The 19,794-nt window shown below is 42.5% G+C and overlaps 1 protein-coding gene across 1 annotated transcript; it reads right to left on the bottom strand.

Annotated features, from left to right (window-relative positions):
- Positions 1-7,011: 7,011 nt before the first annotated feature.
- On the bottom strand, positions 7,012-19,106 carry LOC117427979 (transmembrane protein 119-like). Its single transcript, XM_034046446.3, has 2 exons — positions 18,630-19,106; positions 7,012-9,155 (listed from the first exon to the last, which is right to left on the bottom strand). Exon 2 carries the CDS (start codon positions 9,138-9,140, stop codon positions 8,100-8,102), a length of 1,041 nt encoding a protein of 346 aa, XP_033902337.3. The 5' UTR covers positions 9,141-9,155; positions 18,630-19,106; the 3' UTR covers positions 7,012-8,099.
- Between the last annotated feature and the right edge of the window lie 688 nt (positions 19,107-19,794).

Raw genomic sequence — 19,794 nt, 5'->3', positions numbered from 1 at the left:
AGACGGGCAACATGTTTCAGAATTATTTAGCACCTTGCAGACAAATACACACTTGAAATCTGACCCTGAAATGGTACCCTTTGATGCTAAAGTTACCATTGTTATGCGAGACATTGTACAACACCAGAGCTTGTTTCTTTATAGTGCTGCTTTTGTTCCTTGATGTTTTGTTCATTTTATATCTTTTGTAGCGCGCGAACGGGTTCCCAGGTTACATCACAACCTCAGAAAACTGCATCGATTGCTCTGTCACGGTAGATGGCCTGCCGTTCATGTTGTAGGCATCTTCAAAAAAAAAAAAAAGCATTAGCGTCTGCCGTGCTTGCTGCCTGAAGACCGCGGGGAGCAGATTTTATGCAAATTAATTAATATATCAGTTATTGTGGTTAAAGAGCAATATTCAATAGTGCTGTGTTTAGAAATCAATGTTGCAAGCATTTTCTATGGTGGTGCTTTGTCATAATCTCTAATGTACCCATAAGGGGGCAGTGTGTTACTTCAGTCATACACCAGGGCTAGTGGCTGGCTTCTGAACCAGTAATAACACTATCAATTATATACAATTACCGGAAATTACTTTTAATTCACTTGTATTTATTACATCTATCAATCTTACTTATAAACCAACATTAAGAAATACTTGAAAGACAAATAGCTGAAATCTCCTGGATGGTGGAAATTACTAAATCTAAAGCTTGTGTTTCTAATTTTGAATTCCTATTATGGCTATTTTACTATTTTTAGCAATTGCATTATTCAGGATTTTAAAACAGTTTGATACGGATTCATCCAGGCCTTGGAATGTGTTTCCATCTCCAATAGCTGGGCTGCTTCCAGGCATCTCCTTCACAGAAACAGCTGCGAGAAAGGGACCACTCTCTCAGACATAACAGATGATCGCAGCTGCAAAACAGCTAACACTGAACCATAATAATGGGCTCCTTTAGTATGTGGGCAAAATCTTTTGGTAATAGAAATATGTTCTCCAGCTTATTGTCCTCAACAATTGCAGTGAAACTTCAGTGAAAGGGCCGGAAGTAAGTAGCAGCTGTTTAACTGCACTGTGACTGCCACTAAACTGTATTATGTGCTGGATTCTGTAAGTGCAATTTGTGGTTGGAACGTAGCTGCATTTTTTTTCTTTTTTGCTCCTGTTTTTCCCCCCTATGAATGGGTCTTGTGTGAATACTAGGAAATAGATAGTGTTAGATTTTTTTTTAATTTCCTTTTCTAGTGTTTGCTTAGGAAGTTTGATCAGGAAAGTCAGTGGTAGAGCTGAGGACTCGCCCTAGAAATACTGGATTCAAATCAATAAACGGTCCGCCTCGGTCTTGCTAAGCGATCTGTTTGCAAGGTGCTTGACCTGGCTATGTGTGTGTCAGTCCCACGGCTGTAATCAAATACAGTACAAGCAGGAGGACGCACGCATGCACACATTGGAAGCAAGATACACCTCGTTTGGAATAATACTCATTCTAAATGTCACAACCCGGCATTTTACAAAATATCACACATACATCGACATGCAGGTATATGCAGGACGTCTAATCCGAACAGGAATATAAAAAAACATAATAATCCCTTTGAAGTTGACCATAGTGAAGCCAGCAACTGTTATGAAAAACAAAGCAACAGAATGCAGTGTGATCGGTACAGGTCATTATCCAGTGTATAGTTTCTAATTACCAGCATTTTATATAAATAATCCAGTTACTGTATAAGCACCTGGTTTAATCTACTATGCATTATTTACTGTGCAATATATACTATGTAACTTCATAGGTTACGGAAATATTTATAAAACTTGTAAATTGTGCCAAAATGTGGGAATATCGCCTGCTTTGTTACCCGCTGTTGTCTGGGTCATTCCAAATCTCTTGGGTATGTGCTGCCAAGATGCATTCTGGTGCCAACCACGCTGCCAAGCCTCTCCTTTTGAATGTTAACCAAATAGTTTACTGGTGATAGGCATCTTATAAACATGAAGTTAACAGTAAGTGATACAACTATATAAAAAAGAGTCTGCCGCTTGTATTTGAGCCCAGCATGGTGTGCAAGAGGCTGTGCTGTTTGCAAACCCATCTTTCCACTCTGTTTTATGAATGTCATCATGCTGCACACTGAGGAGCATTTTGAACTCATTGTATGGAGAGTACATGCATACTGCATGATGTGGTATTGCCCACTGTGTTAAGAAGCTCACAAACTGTTTCGCACATGTTCTCCAGAGTTTCCACAGAGGCAGCTTATCCTCTGTTTGCTGAAGGCCATCCTTTCTTGATGGTTATTTTCAAAACCCTCAAGGCTCTCTTTAAACTACTTTATCCAGTCAAAAACACAGGCCTGCTGGTAATACAGCTTTGGTTATCAGTACATTTCTGTGACAGTCTCATTTCAATATATATTCCATGGAAATCCTTGAATTGGTTTAATCCATAAACCTGCTGATCTTCATTAATAGATTACATATAATGAATAAAAGAGCCATTCTAGAATTCAGTAATGAAGAGGGAGACCTTCAAAAAAACAGACTTGGCTTGCAGTCCCTGTTACTTTTTCATCAGGCCCTATTAACCCTGCTTTGTGGAGTGTCATCAAAGCGCAAGTTATTGGCAGACCCTAATGCCCATGCCACATAGTCAGCATGAACTGTGACCTTCCCCACCCACAACACAGAACAACACACACAGGGAAACAATCAGAGTGAACTAGCACTAGGAAGTTACAGCTTTAAGCTACTGTAATGTCATTTCTACACCACCATTCCCCCAGATGATGTTTCCCTATACCAGACTTTCATGTTAACCCTCCATACTGGCACGTCTGACAGTACAGACTTTTTAACAGCTACAATAAACTTGAATGGTTGTGTTTGAATAGCTGTTTTTGTTTAATTCAATGTAAGCGCTGGAGAATGTCTGCAGTAAGCAGCTGGCTGATTTAGTGTTACCGCAGGATGTTAACAGTAGATTGAACCAATGTTACCCCCTGCCTGATTTAAAGGGAAAACAGCCTTTTTTCATGCTGACTTCTATTAGTTCATACTTTGGGATCCTGTCTTGCTAAGGCAATGACACAAAGCGGTCTGACCACTGTTTAAAATGAACTCTCTCGCCCTTTTTTGCATTGTTTGTCCTGTTTCGTTGTGTTATCCCCAAAGACTTGGGTGCAGAATGCATTGTGCAGTATGCATAATACAGGGCTTGAAGTTAATACATTATATTCCAGTAGTGACACCTCCAGTTCAGATGCAGTATCTCACAATCATGCGCCTTTTCCAAATTCTTCCTTGACTTCACCCTTTGTGCATTCTCAAAGCAGACCCCAATAACTGTCTAGTTCATTTGCATTCCTCAAAGGCAGATATATACCTGCAAAGACTCGAGATGAATTCCCTTGCATAGTTAAAAAAAGACTAGTACATGCAAAGAGTCCATTCCCTGGGTGATTTTGTTTAATAAATTAATCTGAACCTAATACATCTGCTCACAGATGTGGCTCCTTGAGGATTTTGCACAAAACGTCTGTGTTTGGAGAAGTCTTTCATTGCATTGGTCCTTAGAGGTTAATGCAGGAAATAGCCCACATAGTTCTTGGCTCTAGGTAAGGAGCTCAGGGAGGACGGCTTGCATAGCAGATCCTGACCAGTTGGCATTGCCTTTCTTCAGTGTTTAGTCACTCTCAGGAAAAGGTGGAGTAAAAGTGTTGTAGGTTTAGCTTTGTTTATAGGGCGCATCTTCTTCTCCACTTTGTGGCTCCAAGCAATGCTGCTTAATAGCGACACCTGCTGGGGTAGGTTCTACTTCTGCCCCTTAGGACAGGTTTCACAGGCCCTGATGAGCACTCATCTCGGAATACCCAATCTTGCTTTAGGTAAGGTAGTCTAGGATCACTGTTAATCAGGGTCTGTGTAACCAGTTCACATAACAGTTTTAAAATATCTATTACCAATGGGGATAACTGTGTGTTTTGAGCCAGAATTCTAACATTTCAGCCACTTTTAAAAAAAACAACTGCTTGGCAGAGGTTCAATGATGAATAACTGGGGGATTATACAGGCTGGATCGAGGTGCATTGTGAGGAAGCACAGACACTGCCCACCCACATGGTGGTTACCAACAAATACTGTAGCTCTCTCATCTTTCATTAAAACTTCAAAGGGTCATTAGCACTATTTTTAAAAAGAGAACAAAAAAACTGTTAATGACAACCGAGACTTCACATTTTAAGAATACCTAAGCGCCCTTGAATTAAATTCCTCCGCCTGTGTTTTCCACTGTGGGTAAATTGCAGGCCACTCCATAGTTAATGCTGTACGTGCCTGAGCAGTGCCCGCAGTGGACAATCCCTTTGATTTCCCCGTTTATTTCAGGCTCTGTAACTTCACTGGGTGTTTTCCTGCCAGCACTAAAAGGCTTTGTGAATTCCCACCCAAGTTTTAAAAAAAGAGAAAAATGAAAACCAATTTTCATAGCTAGAAAAGTCCTTCTCTTTTTTTATTCTTTTTTTACTGCGCTGTCCCCTTGCCACTTTAAAATGCTTGCAGTCATTCTATACTGTTCCCTTTATGAAAGTTTCCCTTCGGAAAAGCATAGCAAAGTGTAATACAGCACAGTAAAATCACGGTAAAGCACAGCCAAGCATTGTAAAAACCAACCAGCTATTAAAAAACTATGGTAAACGCATAGAATAACAATGGGGAAAAGCATGCTAAAACTACAGGCATACCATGCAAAAATACAGGGGTGCACTTTTCTAAGAGTCTTATTACTTTCTTCCACAGTCTGTGCTGAGGTGCTTTGGGAGCCAACCAGGTGTCTGTATAGGAGTAAGAGATCAGCTGATCTGGATTCCTTTGTTTTGCTGGCAGTACACTTGTGTGCACTAGATGGCGCTGGCATTTACTAATATAACGACTGATCAAGCCTACATTACCTGTATCAGAAAAAGGAAAGGGGAGAGTAAACGCTAGTAAGAACACGTAATAATAGTACTGTTTAATTCCTGAGACCTGGTGGGTAACATTGTCGTTCTCAGGGTAACTCTTAGAAAAAGGGATATTCTGCTTTACTTTGGAAGAATGGCCCTTGCCAAACCACACTGTCACTCTAGTATTTCTTTTCTTGGATTTTAAAGGTCGGTTGGTTGATTCTCTAACTAAAAATACTTAGAAAAAAGTCCTGGTCTTAAAGACAGGGTTTATTTAGTGCATGCTCCAGTTTCAAGGCTGTGTTTTTACAAAGCTGAGAGCTGTAATTAAAGGCAGATGAAAGCAATGGTTGCCATGTTCTTTATTTGTGAGCCAAACTTCCAATTTGGGGTTTGCAGTCTCTTTAATGTAAGTAAAGACGGATGGTGCTTTTGCGTTATTTTTATATCGTGAGATAATGCACACCAAAGGGTTGTTTCCTGGAACCATAGCAGAAGCATCTGAATCTGTGAAGCGTTCAAATGTGAACTCTTCAAAACGTTTCTTGAAAAGAAAAAAACACCCATTGAGCTAAAAAAAAAAAAAAAAAACAGGGCTCGCACTCCTGATTGCCTTTAAGAAATATTTATTGGCAGGTATTACATAAATCCATTTGTTGTTGTTTTGTTTGCAAAACAAGAAAATACGTCCTTCCCTCATGTTTACAATTGAGTACCAATCAATGGTGATTAACTTCTGCATTGTGAGGGAAGGATGGCTTTTCTTGTTTTGAAATCAACACATTAATGACTGGATTTATTGAATACCTGCTGATAAATACTTCTTAAAGACAATTCTGAGCATGAGTACTACTATCATGTCTTTCCTTCATAATAAGCTAACCAGATACTGGTGTCTTCTTTAAAGACTCTCCTTTTGCTCATATGCTATACAAAAATCATTTCTCTAAAATGTTTATTTTACCAGGAAAGCCCGCTGAGGGCTGGGTCATGTTTCTTGCATCAGGCAGCGAGAAAAGACACCTTCCTCTAAAAACCCAAGAAAAACAGATACTGTACACGTTCAACTGTTATGCACCCCTCGAGTGATCCGTCACACATTTCAACTCTCATGCACACCTCGAGTGATCCGTCACACATTTCAACTGTCATGCACCCCTCGAGTGATCCGTCACACATTTCAACTGTCATGCACCCCTCGAGTGATCCGTGATGGCAGCAGTGTGGAGTAGTGGTTAGGGCTCTGGACTCTTGACCGGAGGGTCATGGGTTCAATCCCCGGTGGGGACACTGCTGCTGTACCCTTGAGCAAGGTACTTTACCTAGATTGCTCCAGTAAAAACCCAACTGTATAAATGGGTAATTGTATGTAAAAATAATGTGATATCTTGTAAGTCGCCCTGGATAAGGGCGTCTGCTAAGAAATAAATTAATTAATAAATTATTATCCGTCACACATTTCAACTGTCATGCACCCCTCGAGTGATCCGTCACACATTTCAACTCTCATGCACACCTCAAGCGATCGGTCTCACATTCTCAAGTGTGGGGCAGGATTGCTCTCCTCTACCTCACCCAAACATTTTTGCTTAAGCTAAAGTTTATCCAAGCACTGACTCATTCAGGGGTTTAATTTGAATGCAATACTTTTTTCTTTTCTCAAGGCATCATGTTAACTGAAAGCAATGAAATCAGACTGTATTTCCTTTCAGCGTGTATGTACTGTAGGTCTCAGGAGTATTTTCAGGTCTATTTATGTACATAGCTTTGCTATCACACACACACACAGATACACAGAGATCAGGGGTCGTGGTAAACGTGTGGGGTCCCCCTCCCCCCCTGACGTTCTAGATCACACAGCTAAAAAGCCTGCATAGTTTGAAAAGTTTACTATTGCACACTTTAAAGTAAAAAACAAACAAAAAAGAAGCGCCAGATTAGTCTGTCAAAATTCTAAGGAATCTTCTCTGTGTGTGGAGCTGCTGCTGGGAGTAATGAAGTACTGTATTCTTCAAACTGTTTGAGAAAGACCCTTCTTGGGATGAGATATAGCAAAAGAATAAAAAATGAACAAACTAGTAATTGTAATCAACAAAAAGTTTTATTTCTCTTAGTCCAGAAAATATTTTTGAAAAAGGAGACAGACAACCTGCTTCATTCACAAATGACATATGATTCTGAAAATACAAAAACATTCCAGGAGACAGAACAGGGTTACACTTATTACAAAATGATAAAATACAATAAAAACATTATAAAATAACAAAAACAATTAATACTGATGGAACGCCGCCATAAAACAAAGTTAAATGTTTTTTGGTTGGAATTTGAGTTTTGAGTGAAACATTTTTGTTTGTACTGCTTGTAATCTTTTTCACAGAAGTCATAAGTAATTGTTGCCTTCACGATCCCAAAGCACATTTCATGGTGTTTATCTATAATACTGCTGCTAAGCAAGTTCCACACCACTTACATCAATCGGTTTGTCTTTCTTACAGTGCAGTCCTGTTGAATCAGACTGTACTGAAATGAGCAAATCAGTAACAGGCAAGGGTTAGAATTAGTGTCTAACATAATTTAGCATGGGTACACATTCAAACTTTACAGATATCCATCGGAACAGCACTATTCATGCTCGCTTCCACTAATATACAGAAGGCACTTAGTTTAAAGTTTTGTCGACAATTAAATATAATACTGATCTACTTGTCTAATAAAGAATAAAATCAAGCAACTTTTACAGGCTTGCCATGTATAAGAAATGCTAATGATAATGCCAGATATGTTCTTCTATGTAACAATGAAGAAAGAAAAAAAAAGGATCATCAAAAGCAATCTAATGCATCCTGATTTGTACAAGAGGGCCGGCACTGCCAGCCACAGTATTTTCATTAGAATTGGCTTTTCTAGGTTTTGGTATTAGCTTTTAATTTAATACAATGTGTGACAGACAACTGCAAACGGGTCTCGTCTTCCTTCCATAGCCTTGCATAACGGGATATGATCTTTACAGTGGAAAATATTAAAAAGACATTTAAATCATGACCTTGATGGGGAAAATATAATGATACAGGTCTGTCCAGAATATGTCCCTCTTATTTGCTTTGCAGTGGAGATGTTTTAGCGTTCAAGGCCTTTGAAAGCTGTGAAAGACTACCGGTTGTCCCTTTTTAAAATGCTGTGGTCTCCCCGCAAATAGTTTGGGGTGTCAGGGTTTCAGTACTTTGTGTTTGGTCGCTTGGGGCAACAGCAGGCTGCTGATCAGCAGGGGGGGTGTCTTGCGTCTCCTGGGGGGCGGGCTTCACCGCCTCCTGAGCTGTCTGATTGGTAGGGCTGGCCTGAGCGTCATCCTGATTGAGTGCCTGGGCTGGAGCAGGGGGCTCTTCCTTTGGTTTTGGAGGGGTTGAGTCTACCGTCTGGTTGGAGCAGTCTTGGGGTTGATTGGGGCTTTGCTCTGGCTCTGTATTGGCAGGAATCTGGGGTTGGCTGGGAGGCTGCTGAGAAGCAGGATCCAGAGGCTGACTGGAGGGTTCTGGAGGAGAAGTATTGTGGGGCTCGCAGGCTGGTTCTTGAGAGGCAGGGGGGGCCTGCTGGGGTTTCTGTTCTGCAGCTGGCTTCTGTTCGGTGGGTTTGGTTTCTTGCTCGCACAGTGGGGTCTTGGAGGGTGATCTCAGATTCTGGGCGGCTGCTTTGATGTCGGCTTGGAGCTGCTTGGTGGAGTCCACTTGCTCCTCTTGCTGGGAGCTGGGAGGCTTGGCTGGGATCTCGTTGAAGCTCCTACCGCCTCCTGACATGTCTTTCTCGTCCACGTATTTCTTCGCAGGGAAGGACGAAGGGTAGTAGGCGTTGCCTTTGCGCTTGTGCCGAAGGATGGAGGCACAGCACGCAATGAAGATGATGACGGCCAGCAGAGAGGCCACCACGACGATCAGCAGCATGTTCTCCCGCAGGAAGTCCACGATCAGCTGGAGGTTGAAGGGCTTGACCGGGATTCGGGTGCCGTTGGAGGTCTTTGGGGTGGAAATGCTGATGGTGGAGATGCTGATGGTACTCAGAGTGGTGTGGGCGCTGAAGGTGGGGCTCTCAGACTCATCATCCCCGCTCTGCTCTGCAGATGTCAAGGTGTAGGCAAGGGGGGTCGAGTAGCAGCAGCGGCACCACAGCAGGACAAGAGACGTCAAGGTCAGGAGAAGAACCAAAGAGTTCCTCATAGTTGCACAAGAAACCTTAAAGAACCAACAAGAAAAAAAAGTCAAACATACTCTGCAATGCATACATAACATATGATAAATAAATAGAATATTGTATATGGCATTGTACAGTACAAGCTGATATCCGTGTCACTTCAGGTCAGAGTGGCCACTGATCTTGAGTGGGTGAGTGAGTGGGTGAAATATCTATATCTGTTTGATATGAGCTCTTCAATTGATTCATTCGCACCCGATTCCTCCAGCTGTGTTTGTAATGTTGTTCATTTTAAAAGCAGCCCGGGTGCTTCACAAAGCAGAGTATTTGTAACTACATCTTTTCACTACTTCCTATTTCCCTGCCAGATAAAGTTACATTTATTTTGGTTTAAGTTGTTTATTTTTCCACTTGTGTAAATTAGGGCATTTTCTGTAGCAAAGTCATTGATTGTTTAGGAGCTTTTGAATCAAGCATATTCTCGTTTTAAAGGTTATTCACAATGTCCATTTACTGTTTGCGAACAATGATTGCTAACACACATATTGCCTACTCAATTGCTAACAACATGTTATGCTTATGAGCTACATGAATACTTCATTTGTATGCCTTGTCCTTATCAAACAGACCAGAATACAAACCTGCAAACTTGTTCACCATGTTTTCAAGTATGTTTAGACAGTAAGATGGCATTTCATATTCACAAGTGCTGTTCAAGAGGCCAACTGCACTCTAGACAGACTATATTGAACATCCATTTTTAACTCAATCAAAACAGAGCCTTTTATTTCTACAGATGCTTTTTGTAATAACTCAGTGTATTCAATATTATGGTTGCATTTTCAAGCAGAAATCGCAATGTGCGTTTCACATTACACAGTCCTTGCATGCATCTATAATGCATATCATGTGCAACAAATATTGTTTTCCCACATGTCCCCATTATTAGCCACTGTATACTAGGATATTTAAGAGCAGTAAAACCTCAGTCACTCAGAGAAACAATGCCTCCTTTGTTGACTAGCAGGGGAATGGCTGCCAGTTATGTGGTGAAGGCTTTTGATCACGGTCCAGATTAGCGATGAGATGACCGTGTCTGGCACAGTCCGCAAAGTGACCAGAAGCACATTTCTGTCCAGCATCCAACTGGCCAGCCCTTAATAGTTACAATTACCAGAAACAAAAACCCTGCCTAATAACTACAGAGCAGTTGCTTTCTCTCCTTGTTATTATATTAAAACTAGTTTACTGCTCTGCCTTCATTATCTTAAATAGGAACATGACCTTGAACGGTGTACAATGGTGATAGTTTGGAAGAGGAAGGCTTCCATTAGAACTAGGAGGTCTAGGTAAAAGATAGACAGCTTGCTTTACAGATTCCAATCTTAGTGCTAATCTTGGACTATGTTTGTTTAAGTAAGGTAGTCCAAGACTTTTTTTGCTATATTAAACTGATTTAGTTTTAATACACCCATCAGGACAGTATTGTATCTATGGACACCAATGTAACCAGTTTGATTTGGACAATGATGGGTCAGTAATGTAATTGCATGGTCATATTAACGGACATCCCTTTAATGAGCCAGTGCAGCTGTTATAGTAATGTCCGTGTTTAAAACACAACGCGTCATGCTTATAGATTATAGCTAAACAGGATCCACAGAGGGCCGCAGGGGATGTTTAGATTGTGGTTAAACTGTGACCTGCAGTGTCTGGGAAAGGAATATTTTTGCCTGCAAGGATGGAATGGAAACAAAATGCTGGCTTCATGCCTGTGGTTTTTCTGAAGTTTCTGTTGATTTGAAACTTTGCAAAGGATCAACATCCGAAAGTGAAGATGACCCAAGTGGGATGAGAAACGGAAACGTGTGCCTCGCTTTGAGACAAGTAAAAGTGTGTCCTGGACGACGTCTGCAGAATAGAAAGTCTTGACCCTGCATGATCGGCATGACAATGACTTTTTCAAGGCTGGCTTGTGTCCTATCAGGTGACCCTCTGAACAGAATGGGAACTCATTTGGGATATCTGGGATCTATAGCTTTAAGTACAGGAATACTTTTAATTTACAATACAGTCCTGGTTAATACTGAAAGATTTGAATGTGGCTGTAAAAAAGTCAGGTGTGTTTCTTTTATTAACTTTAAGATTACACACCTATTAAGGTATCTACTTGTGCTTACATTGCAAAAACCTGAGGGAAACTAGTCATGCACTAACAAAATGTCTACGCTTCCAAAAAAAATCAAACATTTCATGAGTAAATTGGGATTTAAAAAAAAAAAAGTACTGTAGATGAATTTTCCATGCTGGATTCTTTTTTGACTGTTAAAGGGGAATGTGCTTTAACCAAAAATATGTCATGCTCAGGCTGTATAATACAAAAAATTAGGTTTGTAAAATTAAAACTGGTGTCCTGTTCCCCTTTATCGAGTCTTACTGTCACTAGTTTTTAAATATGAATATTTAAACACAAACTGAATCCGACTGCATCTCACTGGCCTGCTTGAACAACAGCTTAAGGTTCTATGCATTCTAGACTCCTTGATTCCTGTGTTCCGTGTTCCGTGTTCCGTGTTCCGTGTTCCGTGTTCCGTGTTCCGTGGTGTCTTTGGGGATGCACTGGGCAGCATGACATTCAAAGGAAGTGGATTTAAGAAGCAGTGGAAGCAAACTTTGAGCCACTTCACCCTCCCTTAGGAAATGGTGGGAGATTAAGAAACCATTGCCACAAAGCTGATTCCAGAAAGAAAAACGCAGACAAATTGTCTGGGCATGGTGGAAGGGAGATGCGTTGGATCTGGTATTAACACAGTGCTGTATATTACAGCGTCACATAAAGAGCCAACTAAAACAAAAGGGATATTATGATGGTCATTTTTATGGTAACATGCCACGGATTATATGAAGCAGAAAACACTGTAAACTGAAGGAGGCCAATAAATACTGACTCAGTTTTGTACTGTCCCATGGAACAAGGTTTAGGGTTTGCTTGAAGCCCAAGCTGGCCTTAGCTGGGGGTCCCAGGGGACTGAGGGAGATAGGAGCTCTGTGACCTGCAGCATGGAATGAGGGTGGGGGGAGAGGAACCTAAACCAGGATGTAGATAAGTCTCTCACATCCCTGTTCTGTCCTCCCGTCCTCGTCCTCTGCCCTCCCTCCGCTGTTGCTCCTCCAACCCCTCTAACCTCATTTCTCTGCCTCTCCCCCCCTCCCGCACACTCTCTGGTGCACTCTGGAACTGTCACTCTTCTGCTAACAAAGCTGATTTCATCTCTGCCTTTGCCTCCCACCTCTCGCTCGATTTCCTTGCTCTCACTGAAACCTGGCTGTCCCCTGATAACACTGTTACTCCTGCTGCCCTGTCCTCTCTTTACGTCCTGTCCCATACCCCGCGTCTCACCGGACGGGGAGGTGGGACGGGTCTTCTCCTCTCTCCCTCCTTACTCTTTTCTGTCCCCTCTGATCTCACCTCCCTCTCTGTCACTACCTTTGAATTTCATGCAGTCCAACTAACCTCTCCCTGTCAACTCCTGCTCATTGTTTTGTACCGCCCCCCTGGGCCTCTCACTCACTTTCTGGATGAACTCGACTATCTACTCTCCTCCCTCCCCTCTCTGTCTACCCCGACTGTCCTGTTGGGTGACTTCAACATCCATCTCTCCAACCCCAGCCACTCTGCTGGATTCCTCCCTCTCCTTCACTCCTTCGACTTCTGTCTCTCTCCGTCCCCTCCTACCCACAAAGCTGGCCGTCAACTGGACCTCACCTTCTCCAGGGCCTGCTGCCCCTCCAACCTCTCTGTCACCCCCCTGGACCTCTCTGATCACTATTTCATCTCTTTTTCTCTGTCTCTCCCCCCTCTCCCTGCTCCTCCTACCCCCACTGTCACCTCTCGCCGTAACCTCCGCTCTCTCTCCCCCTCTGTCCTTGCCTCCACTGCTCTCTCTCACCTCCCTCCTATCGACTCCTTTTCACAACTCTCCGTAGACTCTGCTACCTCCACCCTCTTCTCCTCACTCACCTCCTCCCTCGACTCCCTCTGTCCCCTCACCTCCCGACCCGCTCGCCCCTCCCCTCCCCATCCCTGGCTCTCCTCTGTGCTCCGCTCGGCAAGAATCACACTGCGATCTGCTGAAAAGAAATGGAAGAGAACCAAACTCCCTGCTGCCCTAGACCTTTACCGCACTCTTCTCTCCTCCTTCTCCTCTACTCTCTCCTCTGCTAAATGTGCTTATTTCCAATCTGTAATCCAAGCCTCCACTAACAACCCACGTAAACTATTCTCTACCTTCTCCTCCCTCCTAAACCCTCCCCCCCCTCCTCCTCCCTCCTCTATCTCCCCTGATGACTTTGCCTCCTTCTTCTCTTCTAAAATCTCAGATATCCGCAAACTCTTTAACACCTCTCCCTCCCCCGCACCCCCTCCTGCTCCAACCCCTACACCCACTACATCCCCTACTAACTCGCCCTCCCTCTCCACCTTCTTGCCCCTCTCAGACTCTGACCTCTCCTCCCTGCTCCAGGGTCACAAACCCACCACGTGTGCCTTGGACCCCCTCCCCACTCACCTCTTTCAAGCTGCTGCTCCTGCTCTACTCCCCTTCATCTCCTCCCTCCTCAACACCTCTCTACTTTCTGGCATCTTCCCCTCTGCCTTCAAAAAAGCCTCTATCACTCCCCTCCTCAAAAAACCTACCCTCGACCCCACCTCCCTCCAGAGCTACCGTCCTGTCTCCCTCCTACCCTTCCTCTCCAAAACCCTCGAGCGGACTGTACACCGCCAGCTCTCTGCTTTCCTGTCCAACCACTCTCTGCTTGACCCTCTCCAATCTGGCTTCCGCTCTGCTCACTCCACTGAAACCGCCCTTCTCTCTGTCACCAACTCACTTAAGTGTGCCCGAGCTGCCTCTCTCTCCTCTGTCCTAATTCTCCTCGACCTCTCTGCTGCCTTTGACACTGTTGATCACTCTATTCTACTATCATCTCTTGCTGACCTGGGGATCTCTGGCACTGCTCTGGCCTGGTTCTCCTCCTACCTCTCCAACCGCACTTACCAGGTAACCTGGCGTGGAGCAACCTCCACACCTCACCCTCTCTTGACTGGAGTCCCCCAAGGGTCAGTCTTGGGTCCTCTCCTGTTCTCTCTCTACACCCGCTCCCTGGGCCCCCTCATCGCATCCTATGGTTTCTCATACCATTTCTATGCTGATGATGCTCAGATTTTCCTCTCCTTCCCCACCTCTGACTCCACCATCTCCTCCTGTATCTCTACCTGTCTGTCTGCTATTTCCTCCTGGATGCACTCGCATCACCTCAAACTCAACCTCTCTAAATCTGACCTCCTTTTCTTTCCCTCCTCCTCCCCCTCCTCTGATCTCTCTATCTCTGTTCCTCTGGAATCTACCACACTCTCTCCCTCTTCCTCAGCTAAAAACCTTGGAGTCACCCTGGACCCCTGCCTCTCTTATTCCCAGCACATCTCCACTCTGGCACGCACTTGCAGATTCTTCCTGAGCAACATCCGAAGAATCCGACCCTTCCTCACCAACTATGCTACCCAGCTCCTGGTCCAGGCCCTGGTACTCTCCCGCCTAGACTACTGCAACTCCCTCCTGGCTGGCCTCCCTGCGTCCGCCACCCGTCCGCTCCAGCTCATCCAGAACTCTGCTGCTCGCCTGGTGTTCTCTCTACCTGGCTTCGCCCACGCTACTCCACTACTCCGCTCGCTCCACTGGCTCCCGATCACCGCTCGCATCCAGTTCAAGACTCTTGTACTAGCCTACAGATGCCTTGATCAGACTGCACCCAGCTACCTCCAGACCCTCATCTCTCCCTACACCCCCACTCGACCTCTCCGCTCCGCCTGCACTAGAAGACTGGCTCTACCTCCGCTACGCTCCCCTGCCTCCCGAGCCCGCTCCTTCTCCACCCTTGCTCCGCAGTGGTGGAACGACCTTCCTACAGATGTCAGGACTGCCCAGTCCCTGACCACATTCCGGCGCCTCCTTAAGACTCACCTCTTCAAACAGCACCTGTAGAACTCCTCTGTTGTATCCTGGGACACTATCACCCTTCATTTAAATATGCTTTATTTTGCTCTTATCTGCCCCCTATTTTACTGCATTTAATCCTGTACCTCAGAATATTGTAATCTCCCAAGTGTTTAATCTGTAGTATTTTGTACTTAATCATATCCTGATGTAACTATCACTACTTAATCATATCCTGATGTAACTTTCACTATTATCTGCTGTATTATTGAATTGTGGTTTGTCACACTTGAGAATTATTGTATTTCTTGTTCTTATTGTATGACTTATATTGTAACACTTGAATGTATTTGTATTTGCTTGCGATTGTAAGTCGCCCTGGATAAGGGCGTCTGCTAAGAAATAAATAATAATAATAATAATAATAGATAAGTTACTGTTATGTCACATCTGTTCTTCATTGCAATAGTGATGACATAAAATAACTGAATAGTATAAAAAGACTAAGAAAACTACAAGGTTTTTAATTATTAGTTTTATTATTTCAATAATCACAGTAGCATGTATAAGATCAATTTAAAAATAAACCTTTGTCATTGAAACTACATCATGTGCGTTACTAGAATGTTGTTTTGCATTATGTATGATTGTTTTTTCATTATGGTGTTTAGGTATTTAGGAGCTGGGCTGTTGACAGATGATTCGGACTGCTCCATTAGCCAACAAAATCAATGGATCATTTACAGTAAGTGCCTCATCATGAGGTAGCACTGTCAGTTTCAATCAGACACAATGATATTGTGTTGCTATTGCAAGCTGAACTAATCTGAGTTTATTTAATTATGACCCTCAAGCTGTAATAAGAGTGAACAGCATGATTTTAAAATACATCACCTGATTCCTGTGAAACTGGATCGAATTCCATACTGCAAGCCCTACTCATAAACAATACTGTTATCAATGGAGCGCTGAACCAATCCAAATAAAGATTTCATAGCTTGTCCTAAATGATTGTCCTCAAAATAAATGATGCCTAGGTAGTCTGATAGGAAAGTCCCATGGATTGCAAGGACAGTCACACGCATATCATGCAGAATGACCTCTTGACATGTATTATTGAAACCATTAAAGCAGGCATGTTCTCAGTGCGGCATCGTGGTGGAATTGAATCACACAAAAGACCCTTACTGTTAACACTCTGCCCTGGGGGTAGGTCACATCACCCCCGGCAACCTCTGACCCAATCAGCGGAACCCCACAGTTAATTCTGGAGGCAATGACCCCCCCCCCCCCCCACCACCACCTTCTATGTTGAAGCTTCTATCGATCCTGTTAAAGATGGATTACCTTGGATTTCTTTTTTTCAAATGCAGTTGATAAATACTGTATGATTTCATTATTAAACTAACATACAGCACTCAAGTTCATGATACCTCCCACTGCTATTCATATTGCACCCTAACATGAATTCATCACAGTTTCATTTTGTACAAACAAAAAGACTTTACTGGTCTACTGGTTTGATTGACGTCTTCTTTCCTTTTCTATAAAGCGCTCTACAGTTTTTAGTTATCTTTCCTCGATCTGCATATTTCTGCAATGTTGAAAGAGTTCATTTATCATTGCTATTATTACGTTTTTTTTTGTTTTGTTTTGTTTTGCAAAAAGGGTTACCTTGAAAATCTGTCTAGTTATACATTGCTTGAGCTAAATTGATCCCAGCCGCTTTTCTTGAACAAGTGAACTGTTTAGGAAATAGCATTTTTTTCATTTATAAAACAGCCTGTTGGTTTTTGGTAATCCTGCAATGAAACCAGATCTCTGATTTAATTACATCCTGAAAAAGGACACTGTGCAGCTTTTCCTGGAGTCACCAGTTGCCCCCATCGTACACACGCACCCACTCACACACACACACACACATGTACACACACACACTCACACACACGCACACACTCTTATACACTCTTACACACACACACACTCACACACACACACTAACACACACACACACACACACAGACACACACACGTACACACAACTGCAAGCAAGTCAGCCCTGCTCTTGTATTGTATTTCATTTGATTTGGCTGCTGTTAATTCAGACCACACTGCAGCAGCTTCAATCTAATAAGCATGGCACACTCTGGATGGAACAGCGTAGCAGTGAAGTCTGGTAGAGGATGCACAGTGTGTTCCTTATAGGAGTAGGACACTGTAATTACCTCCACTTTTACAACCCTGTCTTGCACTGAATAACTGTTTTCATTTAAGTGCTTTTGCGGCTGTGGGGACTTTTGGCAGCCGATGATAGGAAACCCTGCTGAGTTTTAAAAAGTGAATGCGTGGCAATGTTTTGTCATTGTTCATTTTTCCGCACTAACTTTGTGAGGAACAGTTACAGCAGAAGCCCCTCTACACTGTATATAAACTTCCCTGTAATACAAACTGCATGCAGACTCTTCTACCCTAAGGTCCACAAGGTGATCCCTGAAGGATTCATGAAATTAGTCCATTCTCTTCCTCTTTCTGCAAACCAAAACCAGATGCTACAATACCTATAACACAGCACATTAACAGCTATTTGTCATCCTCCTAATATTACAAAATATTTAGTTACTGCTGATGCTAATGTAACCCACATTTATGATGATTTTGTATTTAATAATAGCATTTAAAGTACTAGTAGTAACCAGTAGTAGTGATCCACAGGAAAAACCCACAAAAAAAAAAAATATATATATATATAAACTTTTTCTGCATGATTTTACTAATGTAGGTAAATGGTAACTACAGGGTTGCTGCATGAAGATGCTATTGTGAAGTAAATTGATTAAATCTGACTCTTGCGCGTATTGCACATATGAAAAACGTTTGGTCCTGGTCACTGCATATCTCTGTTAACTACAATGAAATATAGTTTGGGATATTAATATATTCCTGATCCCAATTTCAAATCCATGCCTACATGATGATTTAATGTCGGTAAAGAGATAAAGGAAGGTGCTTCTTTCATATGAATTCAATGGGACGTCCTGTCGATTGATACACACAGTACATTTGGAATTGCAGGTATTTATCCCTACCAGCCAACATACACTGAATATACAGAAATAGACCATTTCACTGGGTATAGAATATCCCATAAAAGCATACACTATACTGATAATTATAAGAAGCACATTATCTGAATACACTATACTATAGTTTAGCAGAGCTTATGATATAAGATATATAAGAAAGAAGGATGCACATTGTCAGGGTAGGACGTTGAAACTAAACTGGGGGTACCAGTATTTGAAAACTTTTCCTGATTGAAATGCAGTGCAATCATCTTTATCATATGGTATTGCTCAGCAGCTGCAGAAAACTCACAACAAAGAATATAATAAAAATGAGGGGAAATAATAGCTGCAAATATTTTTTTTTTGTTGTATAAAAAAAAAATCTACATATTTGATAAAGTGGGTTTGCTTTAATCTAGTAGACATTCCCTCATAAAGTAGAACGTAACTCAGTACTTACAATTCCAAGCTGCTGTAGTAAAAGATGAAAGTTTTTCCTCTGTGGGGAGAGCTGGAGAAGTGAAGGAGATCCTTCAGGATGAAAACAATCTTTTCTTATTTTCAGCCTCTTTGTCTGAAGTGCTGCTGCTTGCTGCTTCAGATTTTCTTGCCAAAAAAAAAACCCCTCTGGAAAAAGTTTTTTGTGCTGTCAGGAGAGCTTCCCTCCTCCCCCTCCTTCCTCCTTCTTCTTCTTCTCCTTCTCCTTGGGTCTGGAGTCTGAGCAGAGCCAGCTGGGTATTTAACTAGCAGATTGTTTTCATTTGGCTCAGTTTAATGTGGCAGAGAGAGCGAGAGAGCGAGAGAGAGGGAGCAGTGGTAAGGCTTCAGACCTCCTCTCCAATCCTCTGTGTGTATTCCTGAGGCCTGACACAAGCTTTTAAACTGCACATCTGTATGTAGAGAAGGAGGGGGCGGCTATTGGTGGGGTTGAGCTTCACTAAACTGCCGAGGGGAAGTATCCCACCCCAACCACCAGCTGATGTCTTGCCCCTCATGGGGTGTGAGTCATGCAGGCAAAGGGGCGTGAGAGGGTTCAGTGGCATATACCATGGTGAGGTGAACAACTGGAAAAAAGATAGGGTTTAGTTTATTTATTAATTTATTTATTGTAAGAATCTTTCATAAAATATATATTGAGAAGAAACCCTCAGGTTCTGGGGCACAGTAAATGTTTGCTCACATTGAGAAAGCACACTTAACTGATCACTCAAGGGTTGTGTGTGAATATGGCCAGCAGTCTAGTTCCTATTGGACACATGTCAAAACCACTCATGTTATTGGCAACAAATTCACATTTTTGCAGGGAGCCCCCCTCCCCCCATGTGTGGTATGTCAAGGGCAGCAGGTTCCTCGGATAGTGGACAGTACAATTATTTTGTGTGCTTTATTTCTCAATGCATAATCAATCAATCGATCAATCAATCAATCTTTATTTTATATAGCGCCTTTCATAGTGGACCACCATCACAAAGCGCTTTACAAGATAGTGAGGAGCAATGCATAATACATTAAATACAGTGAAATACAGGGCATAGTACATTAAATACAAACAGTAAAAGACAAATGCAAATAATGACTGTCTGTAACATTTTAGCTGGTATATAAATAATGAGCACTATCATCAA

This window comes from Acipenser ruthenus, chromosome 21 (genome assembly GCF_902713425.1).
Source record: "Acipenser ruthenus chromosome 21, fAciRut3.2 maternal haplotype, whole genome shotgun sequence".
Classification (NCBI taxonomy): domain Eukaryota; kingdom Metazoa; phylum Chordata; class Actinopteri; order Acipenseriformes; family Acipenseridae; genus Acipenser; species Acipenser ruthenus.
This window is presented reverse-complemented; position numbering and strand designations above follow the sequence as displayed.

What these genes read in the sequence shown, in the direction of transcription:
- LOC117427979 (XM_034046446.3), bottom strand. Translation starts at nt 9,140, where the DNA reads ATGAGGAACTCTTTGGTTCTTCTCCTGACCTTGACGTCTCTTGTCCTG.